Source organism: Leptonychotes weddellii, chromosome 12 (assembly GCF_054177405.1).
Source record: "Leptonychotes weddellii isolate Sample4059 chromosome 12, ASM5417740v2, whole genome shotgun sequence".
Classification (NCBI taxonomy): domain Eukaryota; kingdom Metazoa; phylum Chordata; class Mammalia; order Carnivora; family Phocidae; genus Leptonychotes; species Leptonychotes weddellii.
The window spans coordinates 10,345,167-10,371,669 of NC_138380.1; the positions used below are offsets into that span (position 1 = coordinate 10,345,167).

At 43.6% G+C, this 26,503-nt stretch overlaps 3 protein-coding genes across 4 annotated transcripts in view; 1 reads left to right on the forward strand and 2 right to left on the reverse strand.

The window, feature by feature from the left end:
* The window catches only part of CASP2 (caspase 2), a 16,220-nt gene extending 3,239 nt beyond the window's left edge, over positions 1–12,981 (reverse strand). Inside the window, exons 1-9 of one of the 2 annotated variants that reach the window (XM_081799962.1) lie at positions 12,818–12,981; positions 9,682–9,832; positions 9,221–9,388; positions 8,992–9,073; positions 8,309–8,403; positions 7,871–8,047; positions 2,941–3,069; positions 2,669–2,787; positions 2,114–2,127 (exon numbers count right to left, since the gene is read on the reverse strand). In XM_081799962.1, coding sequence (XP_081656088.1) covers positions 2,114–2,127; positions 2,669–2,787; positions 2,941–3,069; positions 7,871–8,047; positions 8,309–8,403; positions 8,992–9,073; positions 9,221–9,388; positions 9,682–9,832; positions 12,818–12,891 — 1,009 coding nt within the window. In that variant the 5' untranslated portion in view covers positions 12,892–12,981. Of the gene's footprint in view, positions 1–136; positions 2,612–2,668; positions 2,788–2,940; positions 3,070–7,870; positions 8,048–8,308; positions 8,404–8,991; positions 9,074–9,220; positions 9,389–9,681; positions 9,833–12,817 lie in introns of those variants that run through there. The other variant, XM_081799961.1, reaches the window with a different exon arrangement.
* Positions 12,982–13,183: 202 nt separating this feature from the next.
* The window catches only part of KEL (Kell metallo-endopeptidase (Kell blood group)), a 184,157-nt gene continuing 170,837 nt past the window's right edge, over positions 13,184–26,503 (forward strand). Inside the window, 3 exon segments of the mRNA XM_081799953.1 lie at positions 13,184–13,316; positions 14,215–14,270; positions 25,496–25,603. The gene's annotated coding sequence lies outside the window, so the exon portion shown is untranslated.
* TMEM139 (transmembrane protein 139) lies at positions 13,274–25,502 on the reverse strand. The gene is made up of 2 exons (XM_031020759.2): positions 15,085–25,502; positions 13,274–14,865 (listed from the first exon to the last, which is right to left on the reverse strand). The coding sequence occupies exons 1-2, from the start codon at positions 15,405–15,407 to the stop codon at positions 14,469–14,471; spliced, it is 720 nt and encodes a 239-aa protein (XP_030876619.1). The 5' UTR covers positions 15,408–25,502; the 3' UTR covers positions 13,274–14,468.

Consider the following 26,503-nt stretch of genomic DNA (forward strand, 5'->3'; position numbering starts at 1 on the left):
TAATTTCATAAGCCAAATTGTGGCAGGCATCCAAGATTTAAGAGAAATTTGTAAAAGGAAAAACTTAAAAATTGGGATAATTTGACTATTTGCTTCTATATGATTGAAAAAGAACACCATTAATCAATTTTAGCAGTTTTCAACATACCCTGACTACATGTCCAACCTCCTGACCCAGGCCTTATCTATGCCCAGACATATCTTTATTTGGATGTTGCAGTTTTATTTTGGAGGTGGGTGGGGATGCGGTCAGTAGGAAAAAGAGACAGGGAGGACACACAGCCCAACAAACCAAAGATAAGAGAGCAAAGTCTTTTACAGTATTCCTGCTCCATGCAACACTCGAGAGAGCCCAAAAGGCAAGTGAAGCTTGAAGAACTATGGGGAAATGACCAAAATTCACTAATCCCAAAAAAAGTTACTGAGCAACTGCCATGTGCCAGGCACTATTTCACATTAAGCCTTAGGGATGTAAAGATTCCTGCCCTTATGGAGCTCACACTCCAGGCAACTGGGGAAGGGAGAGTAATTTTACAGACATCAGTTATATTAACTAAGTACAAGAGAGGACAGGTGAGCTCAAATCTTCAAAGGTCACCTCTGGAAGGATTTAATTTTAAGAGAGAAGATTCAGATTACCCCAGAAAAGAGCAATTTCTCCTATCCAGATCTGATATTGTATATATATCTCTGAATACAGGAAGAGAAAATGATCATAAATGTCTTTATTTCATTTTATTTTGCCAGTAATACCTCCTGAAGGAAATAGGCCAAGCTAAATGTGTCTCTCAAGGAAAAGAAAACTTCTTTCTTGCCTTCATGTCTCAGATCTATTAATCAATAAGTGTTATTGCTTCTTCCAATAATACAATATCCCATCTGTTTTCTGTTATGACTGCTACAGTTTTTGAGGAGATAATTTTCATCCCTTCGTTCAATATTTATTAAGTGCTACCAAATATCAGGCAGTGCCCTGGGCCTGGGCATCCAGCTGGTGAATAAACACTAAGTTCCTGCCTTCACATACTCTTTCCTCACTGCAGCTCCCCAGCCTGGTAATCGTCCTGGAAAAGAATCCATCACATTAATTTTTTGAGCTACCAACAGCTCCACACTATTACCTGCTGAAGTCCAAAATCTCAGTTTGACTAAAGGTTTAGCTGGATGGATGGATGTACTGCCCGCAGCCAGCCTTATCTTACTACACACCTACAGATGCGACGTCTTTAAGTTAGATCCGGGCAGACTTCTGGCCCAGCACAACATTTTGGGGGAGGGAAGGGGTTGTCCTTTTAGTCCTGGTGTGTTTGTCATCTTGTATGCCTGTTTCCTCTGAAAGGCCCTATATTTACTACTCCATACCTATGTTGATTTTATCCTTCTGGGTCCAAATTAAGCCTTACCACATTAAAATACTTACTACATGTCTTCAAACTAAGCCAACTTAAAACAACCTACTCCCTACTACTTACTCCTTCATATGTATGCTTGTATCTAATTTCCCCCTTGCTTTGAGGCCTCTGAATTATTCTCAAGCTACTTCATGTATACTTGCTTTATCTTTCTAGTAATTGGTAGGCTCTTTCAAGAGACATATTTTTTTCTTTTTCCCTTTTTTTAGATAGCAGCAGTTTGAGAGACCACACATTTTCTTTTCCTTTTGTGACAGTATCCTAGTCATGTTGTAGGACCTTAATAAATTATATCCTTTGGTGATATTAGGAAGATATCAACAATGTTAACCATTTACATTTGTTGAACACACGAGAGGAAAAGAAATTATTTGAATGTTAGGACAAAGTGACTTTAAACCAAACTATAAGCCCCTTGAGGGCACTGACCATGCTGTAACAGTCACGGCTGGCCTTTTCTGTGGATTGGACTATGAGCCTACTGTGCTAAGTAAGCCCTTCGTATGTATTATTCCATTCAATTATCACAACAACCTATGAAGTACGTCTGATCGCTACCCACATTTTATATGGAGGAAATTAAAGTGGAGGGACATCAAGTAACTTCTCTAACTTGATATAACTAGTCAGTGGTTAGAGCTTTTAATTATTACTGTTTCCCTCTAGGAGAAGAAGTATGTCCGCACATCTTCGGAGCCTGGTCTTGGCATCCTGGCTCTTAGAAGGTAAGAGACTGCATTCGAGAAAGAAGACGGATGGAAGTAGCTCAAGGACAAGTAAGAGCCAAAGCCTGGCTTGAGGCTTCTGCACTGCTGGCCTGCACGGTACACGGATGAAGCAGAGAAGAGGGCAGATGAAAAGAGAAGAGGGGAAGAGGGATGGAGAAAGGAAAAGAGGAAGGGTACGAAGGGAGAGAGAGAAAGAAGAGACAGACAGAAGCTCCTTAACTGTAATGAGTAACAAAAACAAGCACACCAGAGTTAATAGCACAGAAGAAGGGAGAGTTCTCCGGAGAGAAGGCAAAGGCACTGGTAAAGAGTCCTGAGAAGAGGGTGTGGTGGCGCACAGAGAGCTGTCCAACCTGAGAGCCTTGGGCTGCCCAAGTCCTAGCACACCCCATGCATTGGGAGACACTTACAGAGCAAGAGAGGCGGTGGCAGCAGTGAACAGAAGGAGGTGCCCAAGGGATCCAATAGCACCTGAGAGGAGCAAACAGGAAAGTGAGAGCTGGTGGGAGGCTGTCCAGGAGCCACCACCCAGGTGCTGATCTGCCAGGGCACTCACCTCCACGGCAGGCCTGGATGAAGAACATTTTCGGCTTGTTCTGAAGGTTTGGGCAGCTGGCGTTGTCAAAGAGCCGAAAAACCTCTTGAAGCTGCCAGAAAGAAAGAAAAGAGGAGGGAGGTTAAGTAGACCGGAGGCCTTCCTGAGGCCTACATGTACCACAGCAGCCGTTACCAGAGAGACAGGCGGGCAGAAGGGGAGGTGGCCCAGCGTGAAGAGCTGTCAGCCACAAGGCGACACACACCTGAAGCAGTCGGCCATCCACACCATAGATGCCTCCCTCCACACCATGAGAGAGAAGTGCCACAATACAGGAGTCAGTGACACGGTGGGCAGGTAACTGGGCAAAATTCTGAAGTTTCTCTTGCATTTCCTGGAGGAAAAACACCTTTTAGTGTTGTTCACTGCAGTCTGCAACAACATAATCTTTCTTTGGTGTCTGAAACCCTAAGCCATTACAAGAAAAAATGTTTTCTGTATATTACTGTGGTCAATGATAAGTCAGAGACCCCAGGAGAGGCCAAAAAAGCTACAGACTCATCAGAAAAATGCATGACTTCAGACACAGAATTCTGAATATAATTTCACAAAATCCAGATTCACTATGTTAAGAACACCTGGACTAAACCAAGTTACTAATAAAGCTCGTTTATGAGCTAGTTAACTTTATCCACTCCCCAATCATCAACCCGATCCTTTTTTTTTAGAACATATAAATGGCACAAAGGGGACCACGAACTGAGCTATGAATGAGTAAAATACCTTTCCAGCCATAAGCAAATAAACCGTTCTGATAAAGCGCTACTGGAATCATAATAGAGAATAATAGTACTTTCATGCTGTTTTCGGTCTGAGATTTTAAGTTCCCAGAGACATGATGATATCTGCATAAAATGCTCCATTCACGGAAGAGCACACTGTCTGGAGAATTCTGCACAGGGCCATGGTTACATACATGGGCTATAGGATCAGACAGACCTAGGTTTGACCCCTGGGTTCACAAATTGGAACCAGTTATTTGGCCCCTCAAAGCTCTAATACCCATTTTGTAAGAAGATAATTAAGAGTATATTTTCTCCAATTTCATAAAGATTAAATGAAATACTATAGAGAAAGGATTTATAACGATGTCTGGCACATACTGCAAAGTTCTGCCATTATGATAATGTGCATATCTAACAAGGAGTAGCAATGTTATCTTTTCAAAGAAACCTACTACTGGCCAGTCTTGTAGTCCAACTTAAGAATCTTCTCTATGGTGCACCAGGTTGCCATAGACGAGTATCACTCTACCTTAAGCATTTGGCCCATCCAATGGAAAGTTATACAAAACAGTAAATAATGTGATACAAACTATTATATCTATGTCTTCCTCTACAACTCAAGAAGTCTGAGTGGTCTCTCCTATTTGAGACCAGAAGAAAACAAACAAGCTCATTTTACTATGAATTTTAGTGAACTCTAATGAGTGTAACAATAGCAAACCAGGCAGGACAGTTACAGCAGAGCTTTACTTAACAGTTACCAGGGGCAGCTCCCAATAAAAAGCACACATGTGTAATACATTGCAGCGGTTCCAGAAACTTGCAAGAAATGCAAAGTTTTGGGTCCCAGCAAACTATGTTTTAATAAGCCCTCCAGGTGATTCTGACATGCTAAATTTGAGAACTACTGGTCTATTTGTTTGGAATACTTCTGTTTGCAGATAACTGAGAAAATTATATAGAAGACTTGAAAGTCTGTAACTGAACTGGAAATGAAGAAACTGGCTTTATTGAAAAGTATGTACACTTTCTGGGCAAAGAGAAGCCAATCATAATATTGGATATCTTAAGGTAATAAAAAGATACCCAGAACTCATTTAGTTCAAGAATATATAATCTCAAAAGAATACAGAAGTATGAATGTTCTTCTGGAGTTGGCCATAATAGAATTTTTTTTTTTTTAAGATTTTATTTATTTATTTGAGAGAGAGAGAGAGAGAGAGCGGTGGGGGGACGCAGAGGAGCAGAGGTAGAGGAAAAGCAGACTCCCTGCTGAGCAGGAAGGTTGATGGACCTGAGGGATCATGGGGGGAAGCCTGAAGACCCTGGGATCATGACCTGAGCTGAACGCAGACGCTTAACCAACTGAGCCACCCAGGCGCCCCTTTAATAGAATTTTAATCCAGAGTAATTGATGTTAATTTTGCTGGAAGAAGGCAATAAAAATGTATATTTGGCATCTACTCACGAGCATTTTGAACTCAAGTGAGACTCTTAGGTCAGTAAATAGAGGACAACAAAGCCCAAAGTAAGAACACACACACTCAGTAATCAAATTTAATAGTACTAACTGATAACTGGGGGTTATTCATTTGGGGGAAATTTTTCCAAAAGTAGCATAGCTTAAAATAGGATCTCTAGATTTATTTCTGATAAAATTACAGTACTTCTAAAAATAGCAAGGTTCTTAACTCTTGCCTGGGTTTTTGGCTGGAGGCTGGGCGACACAAGGGAATAAACTATAAACCCTCTGAGATGATATGCAAAATTTTATGGCTAGCTGCATTTTCCAGGGATGACCCATAGAGCATCCTTACATTTTCAAGGCAGTCTGTGTCCCAGATGCAAGTTAAAAATCAATACCACATGGTAAAAGGAAATTTGCCACTTTAAAATGTATCTCCATTTCCTAATATATGATAAATTGTAATTCTAGAACTAATAACCTCAGGAGGGAGGCACGGTGACAGAAGACTTTGATGACAAAGAGAAAAACTGAAAACCTACATAAGCAGTGAGAATACCAGTGTACTGTCCAGCACTGTCAAGTGAAGAGGATTATCTAAAACTGTACTACTTCAAATTTTTAAATGCAATTATTTCTAAAGTCAAAAGGTATAATGGGGGGGAAAAAGATCTTAATTTTTTTGGTTCTCTTTGCTCATCAAATAATCACATGATTAAAGAGTTGAGTCTCTTGAGAAGTCTGACCAGGAAGAAAGTACTCTGTGCAGATGCCCAAAGAACCAAATTATCATACCCATTGTAACTACTTGGTTTTAACTGTATCGGAGAAGTTGATAGGCCACTGATGGAAACTGACTTTGCAATATCCTCCTCACATTTCTGAATCTCCAGAGCTGAGAACAAGGCTACACAGGGAGGGTTCTATCCCAAGGTTCAGTCCTATGCCTTTTGCTCTTGTTAGTCTACTCTCCTTCTCAAAGATCCCATACTCTCATCCCTTAAAGTATTTCTCCTACACAGGTAATGCCCAAATTTACATTTTTGGCCCTGACTTCTCTGAGACCCTCAATTCCTTACTTAATTTTTCAATCTTCTTCCATATGCAGTCATTCAACCACCTAATGGTACAATCATGCCATTATGCTATTTTCTACAAATATTCTTTCCCTCTTGGTCTACTATTCTGTCCAGGCTCCCAACATCTGGTATTGGCATTATATCAACTCCAAACTGGATTCCCTGCCACTGGTCTCTTACTTCATTCTTTTCAATGGTGCTTTGAATCATCACTGTGAATTTACCACCTTTCTGTTAAAAAAAAAAATTACTAATGGTTTTCTAAAACAAGGAAGTTCAAGGCCTTGGCATTCTGATCCCTTTATCTCCAATCTTATTTCTGGCACTCCTTTGCCCTAGGCAACTGGTTTACCCTAATGTCCCTAACATCACACACACATTTCCCCTCTCTCTGCTATTCTCCCTGCCTAGGACCCCTTCACCACTCCTCTGTGCTTTAGTGGCTTCTTTCAAGGCCAGCTCAAGTCTCACACCGTCCATTTACCCTTCTGACCAGATCTACCCAGGGGACTGTTTCTTTCTCTTAACTACTGTAGAAGACACTGTCTACTCCTGCTTGGTCCTTCAGAATATAAGGAGAAGTACTTCCATTTTTGCTGATGTCAAGACTCCTCATCTAACTGATGTCCTGTGAATTTCAGATTCACATTTAAAAAAATTTTTAGTATAGAAAACATAGTCCCCCACCATTATAAAGTGCTCAAAATTAACTAATTAATTTTTAAAGTAAGCTCTCCATCCAGCGTGGGGCTTGAACTCACAACCCCAAGATCAAGAGTCACATGCTCTTACACAATCATTCTCACAGAAGATAGCTAAGATACAAAAATAAAGACCACAGACAATGCTGAAGACAAAAGAGATTCCCTACCTTAACAAATCAAAGTGAATTTCCTAGAAACTTTGATTTTACCACTGACATTCCCAAAGGCAAGTTTAAGAAAGTGCTATTATTCTGGAATCAAAATGATTCCAAGGGATGGGGGAAATAGGTGATGGGGATTAAGGAGTGCACTTCTCATGATGAGTACAGAGTAATATACGGAAGTGTTGAATTACTATATTGTATACATGAAACTTTTTTAACACTGTATGTTAACTAACTGGAATTAAAATTAAAACTTTAAAAAAAAAGAGGAAAGGGATGGAAATGGAAAAAAAAAAAAAAAGAAGAATCAGTATCTATTTACCAATAGGCTACTATCAATTTCAGAACAGAAATACCTAAAGGTAAATAAGTCAGCAGTATAGCTCAGTAATTGGGGTTAACAGGGAATAATAGATAATGAAAATGCTTGTGATTTGCAGGGATCTAGTCTAGAAGTAATCGCCCCTAAGATCTTTCTTGTGGTCACAGAGCTGGTAAGAGGAAGGAATTTCCCCATGTTAACTCATTAAGCTGCCACGGACAGTTCCAGCAAACTTCCATTTGCGAGAATGTCATCTGCCAAAGTAATCTTTTGAACAATAACTAGACTTGTAAGCAACAATATCAAATCAAGAAGTAAATGTCCTGGGTCGCTTTGGCTTATAGATATCTTTCCTGATTGGCTGGGTGAATCTCAGAGTCTCCTCACATCCTGAGTGACTGGGAATCAAGTCTCTGAATATGTAAGAATAACAACCCGACCTGGGACTGGTATTACTCAAGGAGAGCACACTGACGCTGAGAAGTTAACACTGAAGCAGCTGGTTTGTCCTAATTCTTTTTTTTTTTTTTTTCTTTAGATAGATTGCAAGGTGAGACACAGAACGGGATGAGTAAAAAGGTAAGGCGGAGAAAGTAACCTATCCAGTGGGCAGAGGAGCAGAGGATGTGCCTGGCTCCAGTGTTGCCCAGCTCTCCACTGTACACATTAGATGTACCTGTGCAGTCTGGTCAAGTAGAACATGGACTTTGTAGCCCAAGAGCTTGAAGAGGGTGACCAGAGTGCTGTGGTCCACATCCCCTCCAGAGCGAAACTCCAGGTCTTTCTCTCCAGTGAAGTGCACATTGCTCAGCACCAGTGCCAAGCCACGAGGCCGAGACTGCAACCGATAGGCCTGGCGGGGAGGGGGAGCCAATTAGAGCTTCTTATGGACAGAAACTGTTTCCCCAACTGAACGAGACATTGCAAGAAAACAAAGCCATCATATTCTTGTTCACCCCAAGTCAATATAGAGAAATGCCCAGAGAAGATAACCAATCAGTACTGACTTTCTGACCAACAAAACAAGAAGGAGATATATATGCAAACTAAGTTCAGGTGCCCAGGAAGGGTGTCTCATTTCCCAACTTTTCCTCTTGCATTCTGTAGGACTCACCAGCTGGTGGTGCGTTTGATAAAACTCGGGAGTGCAAGGCTTCACCTGAAGGCAGGGAGGACCATCTCCGTTGTCTAGGGAGTGTTCCACAGTATCTATGGCATAGAGAGCCGAAAAACTAGTGTACAATCTATGTGTCAATCCCAGTACTTCATTATAACCTAAGGCACCCTGTTGAACTGGGGTTTTAATAGTTAATGGTCTTGCTCACTCCCCTATATTAGAAGACCCATGAGGCCAGAGACCCTGTCTGCTTTTGCTCACCACTGGATCCTCTGCACTTAGCCCACACACAGTAGTGCTTAACCCACTGAATGACTGAATGGGATATCTGATAAAAGCCTTGTTCTGATCACTAGGCTACTCAGTCAGTAGGCTAGTGGCCTATAATGTAGTCTCTTCTCATCCTAACATAACAGCTTTAAGGAGCCAGGCCAGTCATGTGGAGGAATCTCCTACCTGTACCAGTTGCTCTAAGGACTAACTGCCATAAAAAAATCATCTGTGACGGAGGGAAAGCAGGCCCAACCAATACCCCATCTAAAGTCTCCTGCTAGTCCCTAACAAATTCACCAAGGAGACTGTTCCCAGTATGAATGAAAACAGGTATCGTGCTAGGGCAAAGTCAGATACCAGTCAAGAAAAAGTCAATCTGTGGGACGTGTTATCCCACTGATTCTCACCTGGAGACAGGCGGAGCTGCTTGCGAGGGGGACAGGACTCACACATCGGGAAGGGGAGACTCAAGTCGTAGTCACAGCTCAACTGTAAGAAATTAGGACCCACCATGCCAGGTCTTAGGGAGATGGTCCAGTGTGAACAAAACCATAATCTAGTCTCCCCCACCCTATCTCAAAAATTCCTTTCCCACCAAACTAACCCTTCTCAACACACATGTCTAGGGCTCCATACCGGTGGGAGTGCATGCTGAAGACCAGAGAGGGTTGTGAGCAACAGATCCTCCAGGTGACCCTGCTTGGTCTCCCTCAGGGCCACACAGAAGGCATCAAAAGCCTGGGGACCCCTCTTGGGCAGCAAGTTGAGAAGTTCCACATTTTGGCTGAAACTGCCCACTTTGGCCTAAGATAAAAGAATACAACATGAAATCATATTTACTTATTCAGCTATAATTCTATTTCACCAGATGCCCTTCCTAGTAATCTCAAGAATCCTTTTACAGGAAAAATATATGTATGGGGGAAGTCTTTCCTATTATTCTTAAATTATATATCTTTTCTGTTAAGGGCTTTAGGGTAGAAGGGCATTTTCATTTCCTTAGTAAGGTTCTACATCCTTGCCACACTTCATCATGCTCTGTTCCTACTCCTACGACCAATGTACTGACTTGGCGTTTCTCTTTTGCTTCCCAATACCTGAATGTGCTCTCTCATTTCCAAGGTGATGATGTCCTTCTCCAGGAGGTGCTCTAACAGTTCACTCAGCAACAGTTGTTTGGCTAGCACCACTCGGTTCTTTTTCAGTGCTTCCTGATGGTCAGGATGCATGCCACACACTCCCAATATCCTACAGAAAAAAGGCAGAGGGAAAAGCTGTCAAGTACAAGATTTGGCACAGAAGAGTGGAGTGGAAGAGGTGTGGGTAGGAAGAACAAAAAGAATGGGACTTACAATAACCAATATTAGGCATAGCTGGTTAAAATCAAAGTAGTATTAAGCAGTAACACACTAATCATAAGGAAATAATGTATAATTTTTTATAGAGTATGTTCCACTGAGACCATCTTCGGAGATGAATAGCCTGTCTAGGGGAAGGAAATACCTACCTTGACAAAAATAATAGACACAAAAGAAGGAATATTCCTCTGTCTGACAGACCAATTTCAATTAAGAGATATTCCAGAAAACCTTTCACAGTATTTATCTAGGCTGCTAAAAATAATATGAGTTAAGATGATCCTGAGTGAGGAAGAAAATAATTTGATACAATGGCAAAAGCTCAACCGAATGGCTGGCTTTAATAGGAAATAACTGAGACAGGCCGACACACACACATTACTCTCTAGCCCACTTCTATCAATTATACCTGTGGTCTTTGAAACTTTAGTTCCTGTGACAAAATGACACTAGAAATAATCAGAATCCTGTAGGAATTAAGAACTGAGTAAGTAGCAAGTATGACAGAAAGTTAGAGTAGATAAATGACAAACACAGTCAACATAACTTGAGATCACCTGCAAGAGTTAAAGCATAAAGGCTAAATTGTTTTGGTAATTTATTAGGGATGTCTTTATTTCAAGGATTTTTTGGTTTTGTTATTGGTTTGCAAAGAGATCAGCTTCTGTTTATGAATTTTAAAAATCCCATTTCCAGCAAATATCATCTCTGTCCCTAGTTTATATAAATGCAGACCTCCCCAGCTTGCTTAGTCAGTTTCCAAAAACATGACAACAATAAGGGCCTGATGGCAGTGAGAAAGGGATGAGGTAACAGCTTCAGTTTATAACTTAAAAACTATTGGGGCTCCTGGATGGCTCAGTCATTAAGCGTCTGCCTTCAGCTCATGTCATGATCCCGGGGTCCTGGGATTGAGCCCCGCATCGGGCTCCCCGCTCAGCGGGAAGCCTGCTTCTCCCTCTCCCACTCCCCCTGCTTGTGTTCCCTCTCTCGCTGTGTCTCTCTGTCAAATAAATAAAATCTTAAAAAAAAAAAAAAAAACTATTTAAAAATACATACTGATTTCAAAGATGTTAAAATATGTGTGTGTGTTGGTGGGGAATGGGCATCTTAATACCATGCATTTATAGGATGTACTTGGCTTAACTCTAGGTTAGAGGTTTATAGAGGAGGGAAAGGCAGAGTCCTGAAATTGCTGAGAGAGACCCAAAAAGATGGCATGTGGGATCCTGAGGCAAAGAAAGCTGTAAAACATTCCCAAGGCTTGAAGCAGCCAACTAGGGTTAAATTTGGGATTTGGGACAGTGATGTTTGAAACTCCATTTTAACTTCAGGTTTCTGTTCTCTAGAAATACTCCTGTGGGGGCACCTGGGTGGCTCAGTCGTTAAGCGTCTGCCTTTGGCTCAGGTCATGATCCCAGAGTCCTGGGATTGAGCCCCGCGTCGGGCTCCCTGCTCGGCGGGAAGTCTGCTTCTCCCTCTCCCACTTCCCCTGCTTGTGTTCCCTCTCTCGCTGTGTCCCTCTCTGCCAAATAAATAAATAAAAATCTTAAAAAAAAAAAAAAAGAAATACTCCTATGACCCCAAACTTTCAGTGGAAACCTGCTACAATACAACTAGAGAAATAAAAAAACCCATTTAAGAATCACCTTAGAAAACACCAAAGCAGTAACAATGATGGCATATATGAAACTGGTAAAAATGTTATTAGACCAACTGCAAGACATCACAGCTGAATGCTGGATACATATCACTGGTGGGGCAGGTTTACTCAAGTTTCTTCTCTTAACTTACCAGTAGCGTTTTCTCCTTAAAACTTTCTCCTCCCTTGGTTTCCCTACTATTCTCTCCAGTTCCTCTCTCCACCTACAATGTTCCTGTTCCTTTACAAGATCTTTAACCTGCCCTTAAACAATGACATTCCATTAGGCAGCCCCCTCAAAGAGCCTCTCCCTATTCAATCTCATCCATACACATGATTCACTAATTCACTCCTGGTTCTTGACTCTTTCAAGTTCTAGACTTAAATTTTCAGTCAGTAACTCATTAGGTTTCATCTAAAGCATTATCCATTCTCCACACCTGCTCCTTCCTGTATTCCACTTTAGGGTGAAAATCTCAAGTATGAACTTTTCCCAAAGTAACCATGATCACCTAGAACTTCAGGACCAGCTGGAAAGGGAGGAAGGACAGGAGAAAAGGACACAAAGGGAATTCTTAAGTCTTGATTCTGTCTTTCTGCAGGTTCTGGCTCCAAAGTCCTAAATTGACCTTCTGGATCTAGACCACGAGGCATTAAAATGTTACCCAGGGTGATGCTTGCCATGAAATCATATAACTGGGGCAGAGGCGGGGACACACTCGGAGTCTCGGAACCACCTTGTCCTTTCAAAGTACTCAAACCCCAAAGCCTGTGTCGACTGCTTTGAAAACCTGATCATCACACCCAAAGCAATACGTGTCATGATATAGCCAATCCAAGTCAAAGGCCCATCAGGCAGTATCTCGGGGTTTGCAAGTCTCGTCCGTTTTATTAAGGGGACAGAGTAAAGTTCCTCATAAAAGAATAAGGGGAAAGAAAGGATGGAGAATCTTTAAGAGAAGCCGAGATTTGGCAGGACTGGAGAGCTCCTTCTGTTCAGAGCCCCCTTGGGTTGCACAAAGCAGGCTGGGGCGGTCGGCTCACGAGGAACAAGGCCGACAGGAGGCCGCCGCTCGCGCGCCCCTCGGGGACTCACCCCGGCCTCCCACCCTTGGCAGCAAGGGCGGTCACGGCTGCTTCCAGGGACTCCGAGGGCTGGGGACGCCAGGGCCATGACCCGCGCTCCCCTCCCTGGGCCTCACGAAGAACCTCTGCGACCCCCCCCTCACTCACCTGCGCCCTCTGTCAGCGGCCATTAGCGCCTTTCGCTGCAGGGCAGGCCGAGAGTCCGCGCTCGGCGCCGCCATTTACCGCTTTTCCCGGGCTGTGCGCGCACCGCCCACAATCCAAACAAACCGAAAGCCCTCCCGCCCTCTGCATCCCTACCCCCTCAGCCAGCGCACGACGCGCCTGCGCGCTACTCCTCCTAGCTCCACCCCTACGCGAGGCCTGCCCCCCGCCCCTGCCGTCGCCGGTGCGCGCGCAGGCACAGAGCCCTCGCGCTGGATGTGCCGTCCAATGGGGTGAGAGAGCGCGCTTGGCGGAAAGGGAAGGGGCGGGGGGAAGCGTGGAGCCGCTCCGTCCTACGCGGGAATCCGATTGGTCGTCGGTTCCCGCGGAAATCACCACTCGCTCTCCGGCGCCTCCCACCCTGCCTCACCCGCCTATTGGAAACACTCTACGGAGACCGGTTTGGCCGGACTTTTGACTTTATTGAACTGTTGGGGCCAGGGTAAGGGGGAGATGGGAGAGCACTGGAAGGCGTTAGACAGATATCGCACAGTGGATGAATGCCTAAGTGGGGAGCACACCCCTGAGGAGGGTGGGTCGTCGATGGTTGGGCCGCTCCCAGTGGCTAAAACCTGCATCGTAGCCACAGCACGATTCCAGAAAATCTGGTGTTTTGGTGGGATCCGAGGAAGCTGGACCGGGGGACTGGGGTAAAACCCTGTGGTCAGAGCGCACGGGTAAGGCTTAACGGTTAGACACCGTGCGGGTGGCTCCAGCGCTTCATAGGTGATTCAAGAGGGAGCCTTAGATACTCCGCCACCCCTCGCCAAGCTCCAGTTTTATCCTTTCTGGCCCTCATCCACCCATCTCAAAATCGGAAGCCCCTCCCCCTGGGGCAGTTTACTCCGTTGCTTCCCGCTAGGAAGCACTAGAGACTGCTCTTCAGCCCCTGGGCAGAAACTGCTCCCTACCTGGAGCACGGGCTGTCACAGCTTTGATTAGTTTTGCTTATCCAGGAGGCTGGGCACACTCTTGGTCACACTCAGCCCACACTGTCTGCAGACACAACTATTCCACCATTCTGCCTATAGGAAGTCTCCCACCTCTGTCCAGCAGTTGTCCAAGATAGAGATTGAGAGATTTTGTGGATGACCTTGTAATTGAAAATACAATGGGACTCGGGATCAGAAGAGTACAGTTAAAATCATTTTTATGCTGTTTACTAGGAGTGTGCCCCTGTGCAAATTCTCAAACTTCACTGTCCCTTGGAATCCTCATTTTTCAAATGAGGGTAGTAACATCTTACATGGCTGGGAAGCCTAATTGAGCTGGTAGACAGAAACACCCAGAACAGAAACAACATAGCTGTCACTCAGATGTTTCTTTTCTTCCTTCTCCAGATTCTCTGGATCACTCCTCTTACCCTCCATCTAACTCTGGAAATACCGGATATGGGGTAGGTCACTGAATGTTACCTGAAGACTCAAATTGTGCCACATACATCTCAGCTGGAAAAGGCTTACCATAGCCTGACTCCCCTCTGTGTTCAGTTCCCCATGCAGAAACACAGTTCCTGACACAGCAGGCACTGGGAAATGTTGGTCAAATGCATGAATGGGTCTGGTGCAGAGATGATGTATCGTGGGAAAGTCTTTTACGGGGGCGTCCAGTTGTTTTCAAAGAAAACATCATCATCAGGTTGACCAAAGCTGACATCATAGGCAGGGGGTGGAGTAAGAGGCTCCAGTTTGGGGGGCACCCTCAAGCTCTGCAGATCAGGAGCAGTAGACATGACCCGGGATCCCCGAAGCCGAAGGCTGACTGGATCTCTTCCGGAGTTTTGTGGGGTAATAGACCCCTCTGAGCCCACTACTCGCCTTTCTAGTCGGGCTCTACCGGGGCCGTCTGGATTGCTAGGCTGTCCTTCCTCAAGTTCTGGGGGGATTACAACACTGCTGTAGGGGGGTGGCTGATCCAACAACTGGGGGCGGCATTGTGATTCCAACACCACAGCCTCTTCGTAGGTTGGCACCTCAAAGGCTTCATTGTCACTGAGGGAGAAGAAATAAAGTCACTGGTGGCCTCCTGAAAGGAGTCCTTTTTCCCTTTACTGTCATCTATTGGCAAAAGACCCACCCACACCTGACCCCACCCACCACCTCAAAGATACCAGTAACAGGAAAGCAGAGCTGTATGTCTGAGAGACTAGAGGGACACAGGGCAAAAGGTCCATCATATATTCCTAAAATTCTGTCCACCCCTTGACTCACCGTGCATTGCCTGAGGCCCCTGGGCTCTCCGTCTGCATTGATCGCAACCCCCATTCCAGAACACAGGCCAGGAGGCAGACAAACAAAAAGAAGCCACCCAAGGCGAGAAAGAAATAAGCAACAGGGGCGATGTCCGGCCGTATGCCCAGTAAAGCCAGCCCCAGGAGGAAGGAGGTGCAGCACAGGAAGAGAAGCGGCTTCTCCAGTCTCCCCCACAACTGGGTTGGCACCATGGCCCCTCCCCAGGCTCCTGCAAAAAGACACACAGGTGTGTCTAAACCAGCAGTTGGCGTCCCGTCTGGGTCAGATTCCAAAGTAGCCATATTAGACACCTTTAGGTTTTAGGTTCTTCAGTCTCAAATCAAATGGCTCAAATATATGATCTTCAGGGTTCCATTCAGCTTTGTAATTTTCTCTATGATCACAGTGCTGTCCCAGGATATCAGTATGTGTGGAGTAGCCAGGAAATAAAAGTCCGGGAGCCTTCATGCGACTTACTGTGTCATGGCCCTGCCTTCCTTCCTTCTTCTTTCTTCTCTGCAGTCTCCCTTCCAGCTCTACCTTTCTACACCATCCAAGACTCAGTCTTGGCTGGCCCTGCCTGGGGCCTCCGCGCTCACCAGCATCTGTGGAATCCAGGTGATGAGGCAGGCCCTGGCTTTTCTCTATAATTGCTCTGCATTGGACCTCCACCCTACCTGCCGCCGTCTCCCCAGTTAGACCCTGTTGGGGAGGGAAGCTGGGGAGGAACACCACTTACCCTGTCTGACCCCATCTTTCCATTTCCTCCACTCAGCCCATGCTCTGGATGGGGGAAGAAAGTGCACATGGATGCAACAAAGGGATGCAACTATGTGAGAATCTTGCAAGGCCTAGGGCAATGGACAGAGGCCCAGATAACTCCTGATCTCTCCCTATCTGCCAGGGTATCCCATCCTTTACCGGCCTTAACTCAGTAAGCTCAGATTTCAAGTTTCCTGTCTGTAGTTACCGCAAGGGCTAGGAAGCTGGTGGGGGGAAGCCTTCTTTTCCCTCTCCAACACAGCTGCCACGCCTAGGCAGCAGCACCCCAAAACCAACCCATAAGGAGTTCCCTGAACTCTGCATAGCAAGAAGCCACAGACTCTAGGTAGGGGCCAGACCCCCTGCTTGAACCCTAACCCCAATCCCATGGCCCTCCTACCCTTCTCACCGGTGTTAGGAACTCCTCTCTCACCTGTCTGGACCGACTCCGCAGAAAGTAGGTTGTAGGGGAGCGGGAGGGGGGCGGGTGGAGCCCAGTGGCTCCACCCACTTTTCTGTTCCAATCCCTCCGTTCCTGCGCAGGCTTCCTCCTCCCCTTTCTGCTTACAGAGTGGTGCTATTGCCGCACCTTGATTTGTTTGGTTTTTACACCACACACCCCCTACAGTGCCTTAATGAGAGTGCTCCTGCGTCCCCGCCCCACCCCAGTGATCTTTGTACTTAGGACCAGAGTTATATTCAGTTTCCTCTTCTCTTCTCAATGCGCACTGTTTTCCAAGTAGTTTGTCTTCTGTTTAGGTAATATATTTTATGCTTGGAGCAGAGGCCACGGTTTATTTAATCTCTAGATCACATGGTGCTTTGCATGATTTGCTGTGGCATGGAATGGCGGGTCGTGCTTCAGCTGCCAAAGTACCATTTCTTTGAACTTGTTTTCTGCAGACCTGTAAGACGTTTTTGCGTATGGTTCTTGGCCCAGTTAACTCTGATTCTTCAAAAGTCACGTCCAAGGTGATGCCTACTATGGAGTCTGTCTCCACAGTGTATCCATAGCATTTCTTCCTACCCCTGTTCAAGCCTTTATTTTCTGTTTATATACCTTTCTTCCACCGTGAGCTTTTCAAAGTGAGTGATAAGTTTCAATATATTCTGAATCCCTTCAATTGACATGGTTCCTGACACAGGTAGATGCTCACTAAACATAGCTGAATGCTCTCATTAGAAGGCTACCATCTTGCCTGGCCTCACCACACACTGCAGATCCAGGACCCGCTCTTATTTTTCTTTTTTTTTTAAGTTTTTATTTATTTATTTGAGAGAGAGAGCATGAGCAGGGGGGAGGGGCAGGAAAAGCAGGCTCCCTACTGAGCAGGGAGCCCCATTGGGGCTTGATCCCAGAACCCTGGGATCATGACCTGAGCCAAAGGCAGACACTTGACTGAGCCACCCAGGGGCCCCTGTGACCATTCTTTTTTTTTTTTAAGATTTTATTTATTTATTTGACAGCACAAGCAGGGGGAGCAGCAGGCTTAGGGAGAGGGAGAAGCAGATTCCCCACTGAGCAAATAGCCTGATGTGGGGTTCGATCCCAAGACCCTGGATCATGACCTGAGCCGAGGGCAGATGCTTAACCAACCGAGCCACCCAGGTGCCCCTATGACCACTCTTTTAAGGGGAATCCTGGTAATAAGTCTAGGTGACACAGGTGTTGGGAGGTGTAGAGGATGGAGGCATACTTTATTCTTGAGACACAGAGAAGGCTACAAGGCTGGGTTCCAGGCCTTCAGAGTGTTACCATTGAACAAACCAAGGGGAGTAGGAGATAATGGGGCACAAATCTAACCCCAAGGACAGTCGTGGGGCACAGCCAAGGCTGCTGCATCAGAGGATGTGTGGAGTGTGTGTGTATGTGTGAGAGAGACAGAGTGGGAGAGGAGAGAGGAAGAGAGGGAGGGAGAGAAGGATGAGGGTGCCTGGAGTGGAATGCAGGTGTGTATAGTGGTGGAATGTCAATGATGATTCTCTGACCAGATAGAGGAGAGGGAGGAGATGTAACAGGAAGGCTATGGTAGTCCAAATGAGCTGTGTCTCTATAGGAAGTGGGAATGAAGAGTAGGGGGAGAGCTGGTTGTTGTTTTGTTTACATGAATTTCCATACTGTTCATCGCATATAAGGAAAGTATGACTGGGATCAGAAGGATTTGCATCTGGGGCGCCTGGCTGGTTCAGCTGATAGAGCAGGCAACTCTTGATCTCACGTCCGGCTCCCTGCTCGGCTGATGCTTAACAACTGAGCCACTCAGGCGCCTCTGGAGAATGAGATCTTTGTAGCATAAGGCTCTTGGTTGCCAGAAGGAGCCTACACTAGAGAGACTTGCTAGTTAAGAACCAGTTCCAAGTCAGGAAGGTTGGACTGCTGGCTGGCTGTGCCTTTAATATATTCTCTATCACAATAATTTTAAATAGATTTTCTAAAAATTCCATTTTTATACTGTTACTCTTTATTTGAGGCGGGGGCAGAGGGAGAGAGAATCTTTAAGCAGACTCCCCGCTAAGCATGGAGCCCGATGCAGGTGCTTAATCCTAAGACTCTGAGATCATGACCTGACCTGAAATCAAGAGTTGGCTGCTTAACCCACTGAGCCACCCAGGCGCCCGTAAAAATTCCACTAAAATCTTGCAAAATATTTAAGGGTCATAAAGAAAAAAAAATCATCCACAATCTCCTTATCCTAACATGGCCATTTAAAATTTCTACACATTTCTTCTAGTCTGTTCACACACTGGTTGAAATCAGAGTACTCACCATTTTGTATTTTTTAAAAAAATTTAAACATTGTATCATATATAATTGATCTTTTGATACAGTCTTTGTTGTGGTAATTTTTAACAGCCACATAATGTTTTATTGAATGGATGTACCATTATTTAACATACCTTTATGTTATGTTACTTGGTAGCATTGAGTTTATTTTATTCAATTTTTTTTTTTTTTTTGTCATCAAATGTTTCAAGAGACAGAAAGTAGATTAGTGGTTGCCAGGGGCTGGGGAGAGGGAAGAAATGGGGAGTAACTGCTAATGGATTTCTTTTAGGGGTAATGAGAACGTTTAAAAATTAGTAGTGATGCGGGGCATCTGGGTAGTTCAATCAGTGAAGCATCCGATTCTTGTTTCAGCTCAGGTCATGATCTTGGGGTTATGGCATGGAGCCCCTTGTGGGGCTCTGTGTGTAGCCTGCTTGGGATTCTCTTTCTCCCTCTCTCTGCCCACCCCCAAAATAAATAAATCTTAAAAAAAAAATAGTAGTGATGCTTGCACAACTCTAAATATGCTATAAAAGACCCACTGAATTTTACACTTTATAAGGGTGAATTATGCTTCCATAAAGCCTTTTAAAAAATGATGCTACAATGAACCTCTTCTTATGTGTAGTTTTACCTTCTTTTTGGATTATTTCCTCCCATTAAATTTCAAGAAATGTCATTGAGACAAGCAATGTGAAAGAAAGATTTTGTTGCCTTGAATACATATGGCCAAACTTCTTCCCCAAGGTTTTACTTTCCTTTTTTCATCAACTTAGTATCCTTAGCAAAATATAGATGCTAAAGATACTATTGGTCATTCTGCTTCCGACTTGCCTGCCTCTACAAACCACCATGTTAGGGGTCAGATTACTGCCCTAGGCGGGCCCACTATGCCCACCTCATTTTGGGAGGGGATAGTGAAGGGAGGGACATGGGAGGTTGCGGGGGCGGGGGGGAAGCAGAGATAATCAACAGACTTTCTGTGAAGGGTAGTTGATGTCTACCACCGTGCACTTCTCTACGCCTCCATATTCTTGTGATTTTGTGTTTCTGAATCTGAGTCTGCTTTATACTTGTAGCCAACATGTATGGAGTGTTTTGTGTACTGCTCACTGTGCTAAATGCTTTATACAAATTAAGTAATTTAAAATATAATGTAATAAGAGGTAGTTGCTATTATTATGTTCATTTTATAGGTGAGATCAGAAACTTGAGGAAAATGTATAGCTAATCAAGGGTGGGGCCGAGATTTGAACCTGTAGTCCCAGTCAAGAAACCTGGCTCCTAACACTGTGTCATCCGACTCTAAACACTCTTTTTGGCTGATTTAATAATGATAATTTAATAAAACACCTATGACATTCTAAAATCATAACTCTGGGGTCTCTCCTGGAGGAGTGGTTAGATGTTATTTCCCCACTGTTTGGCGTCTTAAAAGGCTGACCATCAGAGAGCAAAGGCAGCAAAAGAGATTATCAGAAGATTAAATAAAGTTATCAATATGTAAGGCAAGAATGGGAAATTAGGATTGCAGGCCCTGTATCAGGATGTTTATCTTTTATGAGCTAATTAAGACTGATTACAAAAGGTAAGACTTTTACTTGAATAGCTCTAGACTAAGCCCAATGTGCAGGTGACTTTTTAAAAAAAGAATGTAGGTAAGAATATGTGTGTATGTTTGTGTGTGTGTAGAAACAAATTGGCCCAATCTCCTTTGATCCTTGACAATTGTGTGGCTAAGTCTGATTATCATTTTCATGTTACAGAGGAGGAAACCAGCTCAGAGAAAGTACACGATTTGTTTAGTTAGAATCAAACTCAGAATCTTGCCCTTTTAACTCAGTTGAGTGTTTCTCTTTGTGTTTGTTGCCTTACCCACAGCTCTTTCAAATGTGTAGGGAAGGTGGATAAATGATTTAATATGAAGTATATCAGCATCATTGATATTTCTGGGATGGAAATGCTTCCCATAAATGATGAATTCTCAAGTACGTAAGAATAAATACACATTCTCACTCTCATCAGCTAGTTGTAATACTGCACAAAGCTCACTGGGAATGCACCGAGTGAATATGAGGTTTAGGCTGTCCCTCCAGCTCAGCTATTCAGCACCAAGCCACAAAAAGTGATTTTCGAATTTGAGAAGTTGAGTGTGGTTGTTGCCCTGCGACAAAAAAAGCATTGTGTTTATGAGATGTCTGCAGATAGCGGCAGAGGAGTCCCACATGAGAATGTCCCTAAATAAGAGAAAACAGAGTGATTGCGGGTAAGCACATATTTTTAGAGATGTGAAGACCAGGTTTCAAATCTCCTTCCTACTACTTACTTGCTGTGTGACCTTCTATAAGCTATTTCATCTTTCCGCATGCATGAAAGTAACTAGAGTGAAATATTAGTTAACTTTTTCTCTTTTAAAATAAAATTTGTCTACAGTGAAATGCATGGATTTTCAGTGGACCACTCCATAAGTTTTGATAAAGACTTACACTTGTATAACTCAAACTCCAATCAAGATACGAAGCATTACTATCATCCAGAAAGTTCCCTCATGCCCCCTCCCTGTCAACCCCATAGGCAACTATTGTTTTGGTTTCTTTCCATCTATTATACTCTTGAAAATGGTTTCTATTTTATGGAACAACAATTAATTTATTTAATGATAACCACTGATAATCGTTTGGTTATCCAACTAATAACCATTTCGTTTGTTTCCATGATTTTGCAATTCCTACATTTCTATACATGTGTTTTATTTTTTTTTTTAAAGATTTTATTTATTTATTTATTCATGAGAGACAGAGAGAGAGAGAGGCAGAGGGAGAAGCAGGCTTCCCGCGGAGCAGGGAGCCCGATGCGGGACTCGATCCCAGGACCCTGGGATCATGACCTGAGCCGAAGGCAGACGCTTAACCATCTGAGCCACCCAGGCGCCCTCTATACATGTTTTTATTCATATGCATAAATCAGAAAAATTCCTGAAAGTGAAGTTTTTGTAGAGATTGCCATTTGCTCTCAAAGGAGTTATAAAAATTCACTCTCCTGCTCACATTGCAGGAATATCTGTTTGCCCACACCCTGATCAACAGTGAATTATGACTTGGATTCAATAAATTTTTACTGTTCACTTGCTACACAGGATGCTCCAAGGTGTATCAGTAGATCTAATAGGAATCTCACTCTTAAGGAGCTGACTGTTAGTAAGAGGAAAGATGTGTACATAACTACTTGTAAGACAGGGTACAAAGTGACAAGGAACAAAGTGCTGCTGGGCTCCCCCGCGCTGACAAGGGTGGGGACTGGAATGCATCATGGATATGGATGGGGTTTGTTTACACTCCTTCTATATCCGTCTCACCATTATGCATGGGGTAGATAATAAATACTTATATCATTGATTGGTAATTAGTGAGGATTTGCTGATTTAATGATTCATGATCTCTTGATCCCTTGATCCTCCCTCAATTGCCTCCCCACCTTTTCTAATCTTTTTTCGTCTGGCATCAGCTAGAGCCAGTCATACCCTTGAACATGTGCTTGGCAGAAGAGGGAGTTGGTCTGATCCAAGCCAAGGGTTTCTGTTTTCCCCAGTCCCCTGTGAAGACATTGAAGGAACTCTCCGGGATTAAGGTCATGGAATGAGTGAGGAACAGTGGTCCAGGTGGCATCCTAGCCACCAATCCCCTTTCCCTGGGGTCCAAGTGGCTACTTCTTTCTGCTTTCACTTTTGCTTATACCTGGGAATCGTAGTCAAATAAAGGGACCGTGATTCCTCTGAGGAGAATGATGAATAGTGAGCCCCAGGTTCGTCTTCCAGCTGGACTCCTACTTTCTCTGTACACCTCCCCAGCAGCATCCCTTCCTGCAATCCCCACTTAGCTTTTCTACTTTGAGACTTCCTGCATCTCCCCTTTGACCTAGTTATCTCCTTCTCCTTTGCCATCCCCATCTCTTTTTCCCTTCTCTCTCTCACGTTCTGCTCTTGGTCCATTTATTTGATAAGCATTTACTCAGCATGTATTATGTGCTTACGGGAGCAGCTATGGTACATAATTTGCGAGGTCTGGTGCAAAATGAAAATGCAGGGCCCCTCAACTGAAATTAAGAATTTCAAGACCAGGCAGAGCATCAAACCAGTCATGAGGGCCTGTGTGAGTGCACAGGCTGCAAGTCCATGAGGCTGAGGCTGACCTTGTGTGCACAGTATTGTGGGGACATGGTGAGAATGTGTAACATCACAGAATTGAAATCTCGGTACATTTCCTTTTCCTTTTTTTTTTTAAAGATTTTATTTATTTATTTGACAGAGAGAGACACAGCGAGAGAGGGAACACCAGCAGGGTGAGGGGGAGAGGGAGAAGCAGGCTCCCCGCAGAGCAGGGAGCCCGAAGTGGGACTTAATCCCAGGACCCTGGGATCATGACCTGAGCCGAAGGCAGTCGCTTAACCGACTGAGCCACCCAGGCGCCCCCCCCCCTTTTTTTTTTTAAGTAAACTCTATGCCCAGCGCGGGGCTCACACTCAGGACCCTGAGATCAAGAGTTGTATGCTGTACTGACTGAGCCAGCCAGGTGCACCCTCAGTACATTTTCAAGACAATTTTATTATGGAGATATCCCAACACACATAAAAGAAAGAGGAAAGGATAGTATAATGAACTCTCTGTGTACCCATCACTCAGCTTCAACAATTACGTTTCATCTACTCTTTCCATCTCCCCTACTTTTTAAAGGCAGCATGTCACTTTTATTCTAAATGTTTCAGAATGCAGTTCTGACTGACGAGAACTTATCTGTGCCCAGCCACCCTGCCATTATCAAGCTTAATGAAATTAATATTAAATCCTTAGTATCACCTAATATCCAGTCCATGTTATTTTCCCCCCGTTGTCTCAGAATGTGTTCTTACAGTTTGTACATTCTTTTAAAATATGCTGTTAAAGGGGTGCCTGGCTGACTCAGTCAGTAGAGCATATGTTTCTTGATCTCAGGGTCGTTGGATTTGGGCCCCACACTGGGCATGGAGCCTACTTTAGAAAAATTAAAAAGGGGTGCCTGGGTGGCTCAGTTGGTTAAGCATCTGACTCTTGATCATGGCTCAAGTCTTGATCTCAGGGTCGTGAATCTGAGCTCCGCGTTGGGCTCCACACTGGGTGTGGAGCCTACTTATAAACAAACTATTAAGGACAATATGGACATTTCAAAAACAATCCAGTTAGGAAATGGACAAAAGGTGTGAAGAGATATTTCACTGAAGAGGATGTACAGATGGCAAAGAAGCACACAAAAAGATGTTCATTAGTCCTTAGGAAAATGCAAATTAAAATCACAACGAGAGAGCACTTACACACCTATCAGAATGGCTAAAATTAAAAAAGAGTAATAACACCAAATGCTGGTGAGGATGCAGAGAAACTGGATCACTCATGCATTTCTGGTGGGAAGGTTAAGATGGTTTGGCCACTTAGGAAAAATGTAGCAGTTCCTTGTACAACTAAACATGCACTTACTATATGACCCAGCAATTGTATTCCTGGACATTTACCCCCCAAAATGAAAATCTGTGTGCACACAAAAACCTTACAAGAATATTCATAGCAGGTTTATTTGTAATAGCCCCAAACTGGAAACAACCTAAATGTCCTTCAACAGGTTAAACTCTGGCACATCCAAACCATGGACTACTACTCAGCAATAAAAAGGACAAACCACTGAGACACACAGTACCTTGCAAGGATCTCAAGGGAATTTGCTGAGTCAAATAAGCCAATCTGATGCCATTAATATAGCACTCTTGAGAAAACTATATGAAGAACTGATTAGTCATTGCCAGGGTTTAGGGAAGTGGGGAGAACAGAAGGTGGCCAAGCTGTGAAATAGGAACATAAGAATCTCTTATGCTAGGAATATTTTGTATCTTGACTGTGATGGTGGTCACACACATAGTAAAATTATACAGAACTAAAACCGGACACACAAATGAGTGCATGAAGAAGTGGTGTAATTTGAATAGGGCTTGATGGAGTGCATCAATGTCAATTTCCTGGTTGTGTCATTGGGCTGTAGCTGAACAGGATGTTACCATTGGGGAAACTGGATGAAGGGTAGACTGAATCCCTCTGAATCATGTCTGACATTCGTGTGTTAAAACATATGGACATTTCTGGTTGCACACAAAAAAACCCCAGAGAGTAGGAATGGGAATGACAAAGGGGAGACTCTTCACTTTTCACTTGATAACTTGCTGTTCTTTTCCCTTTTGTTTTACCACGTGCGTGTGATACTTTTTGTTGTTAATTAACGCTTGTGTTTTGGGTCTGTAAAAAAATATAATTCTAGAAATTTTACCTAAGAAGTTTGTTTTAGAAGCATCTTATCTGGTAAGCTTAGAATTTGAATTGCAATGCAAGAAAGTGGGTCAGTGTTGAATTCTGAGTATTGACATAACTGCAAATTATATATTGCACTCCAACTGTTGAGTGGAAGGGGAAGGGAGGAAGAAACTAATAAGTATGAAACTCTTTGGGTTAGAAAAAAAGAGTGTTCATTTTAAAAATACAGCTGCATTTGGGGGCTTCCCCCTTTCTCATTGTTAATTGAGACATATTAATTTCATGTATCAACTTGACTGAGCTAAAGGACACCCAGAGAGCTGACAAAACATTTCTGGGTGTGTCTATGAGGGTGTTCCCAGAAGAGATTATAATTTGAATACGGAGACTGAGTAGGAGGTGGCCCTCACTAGTGTGTGTGTGCGGGAGGTAGCAACCAATCTATTGAGGGCCTGAATGGAACAAAAAAGCAAAGGAAGGGCAAACTTGCTTTCTCTGCTTGAACTGAGACATCCATGTTCTATTGCCCTCAGACACAGGTGCTCCTGTTTCTCAGGTCTTTGGATTTTGGATTGGAACTACACCACCAGCGCACTTTCCCGGGCCTGCAGATTGTGGGACTTCTCAGCCTCCATAACCATGTGAGCCAATCCCTGATAATGGATCTCTTTTCATATATACTTATACATATCCTATTATTTGTTTCTTTGGAGAATCCTGACTATTGGATTCTACTTGGCAGAAGTTCAGACACTATAATCTAGATCATGTTTGTAAGGTTTAGTCTAGAAATTGTCTCATTCCTCCAGAGATTAAATTTGCTAGCAGATTAGGAAAACAGGGTGCTAGATTCTTTGAAGGAAGACTGGGCAGAGCTGGGAAATATGCATCTACAATAAAAGATTATACCACATTAGCCTGAGGTAAGATTTAGCATTAAGTAACTGATTAACGTTTCAAAACAATGGGAAGGATGCATAGTTGTGCTCAAATGTGAATCTACGAAGTCTTTTTTTTTAAATTTAAATATTATCTATTTTTTGTTTGTCAGAATGATCATTTCAAAAAGTATACAAGTGAAATTGAAACATTTAGGCATATTTTATTCCAGGATTAATATATCAATGTCCTCTGTAATGTGTTTTTATACATCAAGACATAATTGAGATCATACTATATAGTTTCATCTTTTTTCCAACTAATATTATATTTTACAAATTCCCAATGTTGAAATTCTTTACAAACAGAATTCTGGGTGGTGCAGTCGGTTGAGTGTCTGACCCTTGGTTTTCGGTTTGGGTCATGATCTCAGGGTCATGAGATCGAGCCCCATGGTGGGCTCCCCACTCTGTGAGGAGTCTGCTTGGGATTCTTTCTTTGCCTCTCCCTCTGCCCTTCCCACTTGTGCTCGTGCACGCTCTCTCTCACAAATAAATAAATCTTTAAAAAAACATATATAATTTTTGATGGCTATGAAACATTACATCCTGGATGTACCATAACTTATTCAAACATCCTCCTATTGTTAGATATTTATAAGT

Bases quoted from the DNA above. Each gene is read 5' to 3' on its own strand.
- TMEM139 (XM_031020759.2), bottom strand. From the start codon at position 15,407: ATGGCTACTTTGGAATCTGACCCAGACGGGACGCCAACTGCTGGTTTA. The intron at 14,866-15,084 runs GTGAGTCAAGGG...CTTCTCCCTCAG, and splicing joins GGGGCCTCAGGCAATGCACG to TGACAATGAAGCCTTTGAGG.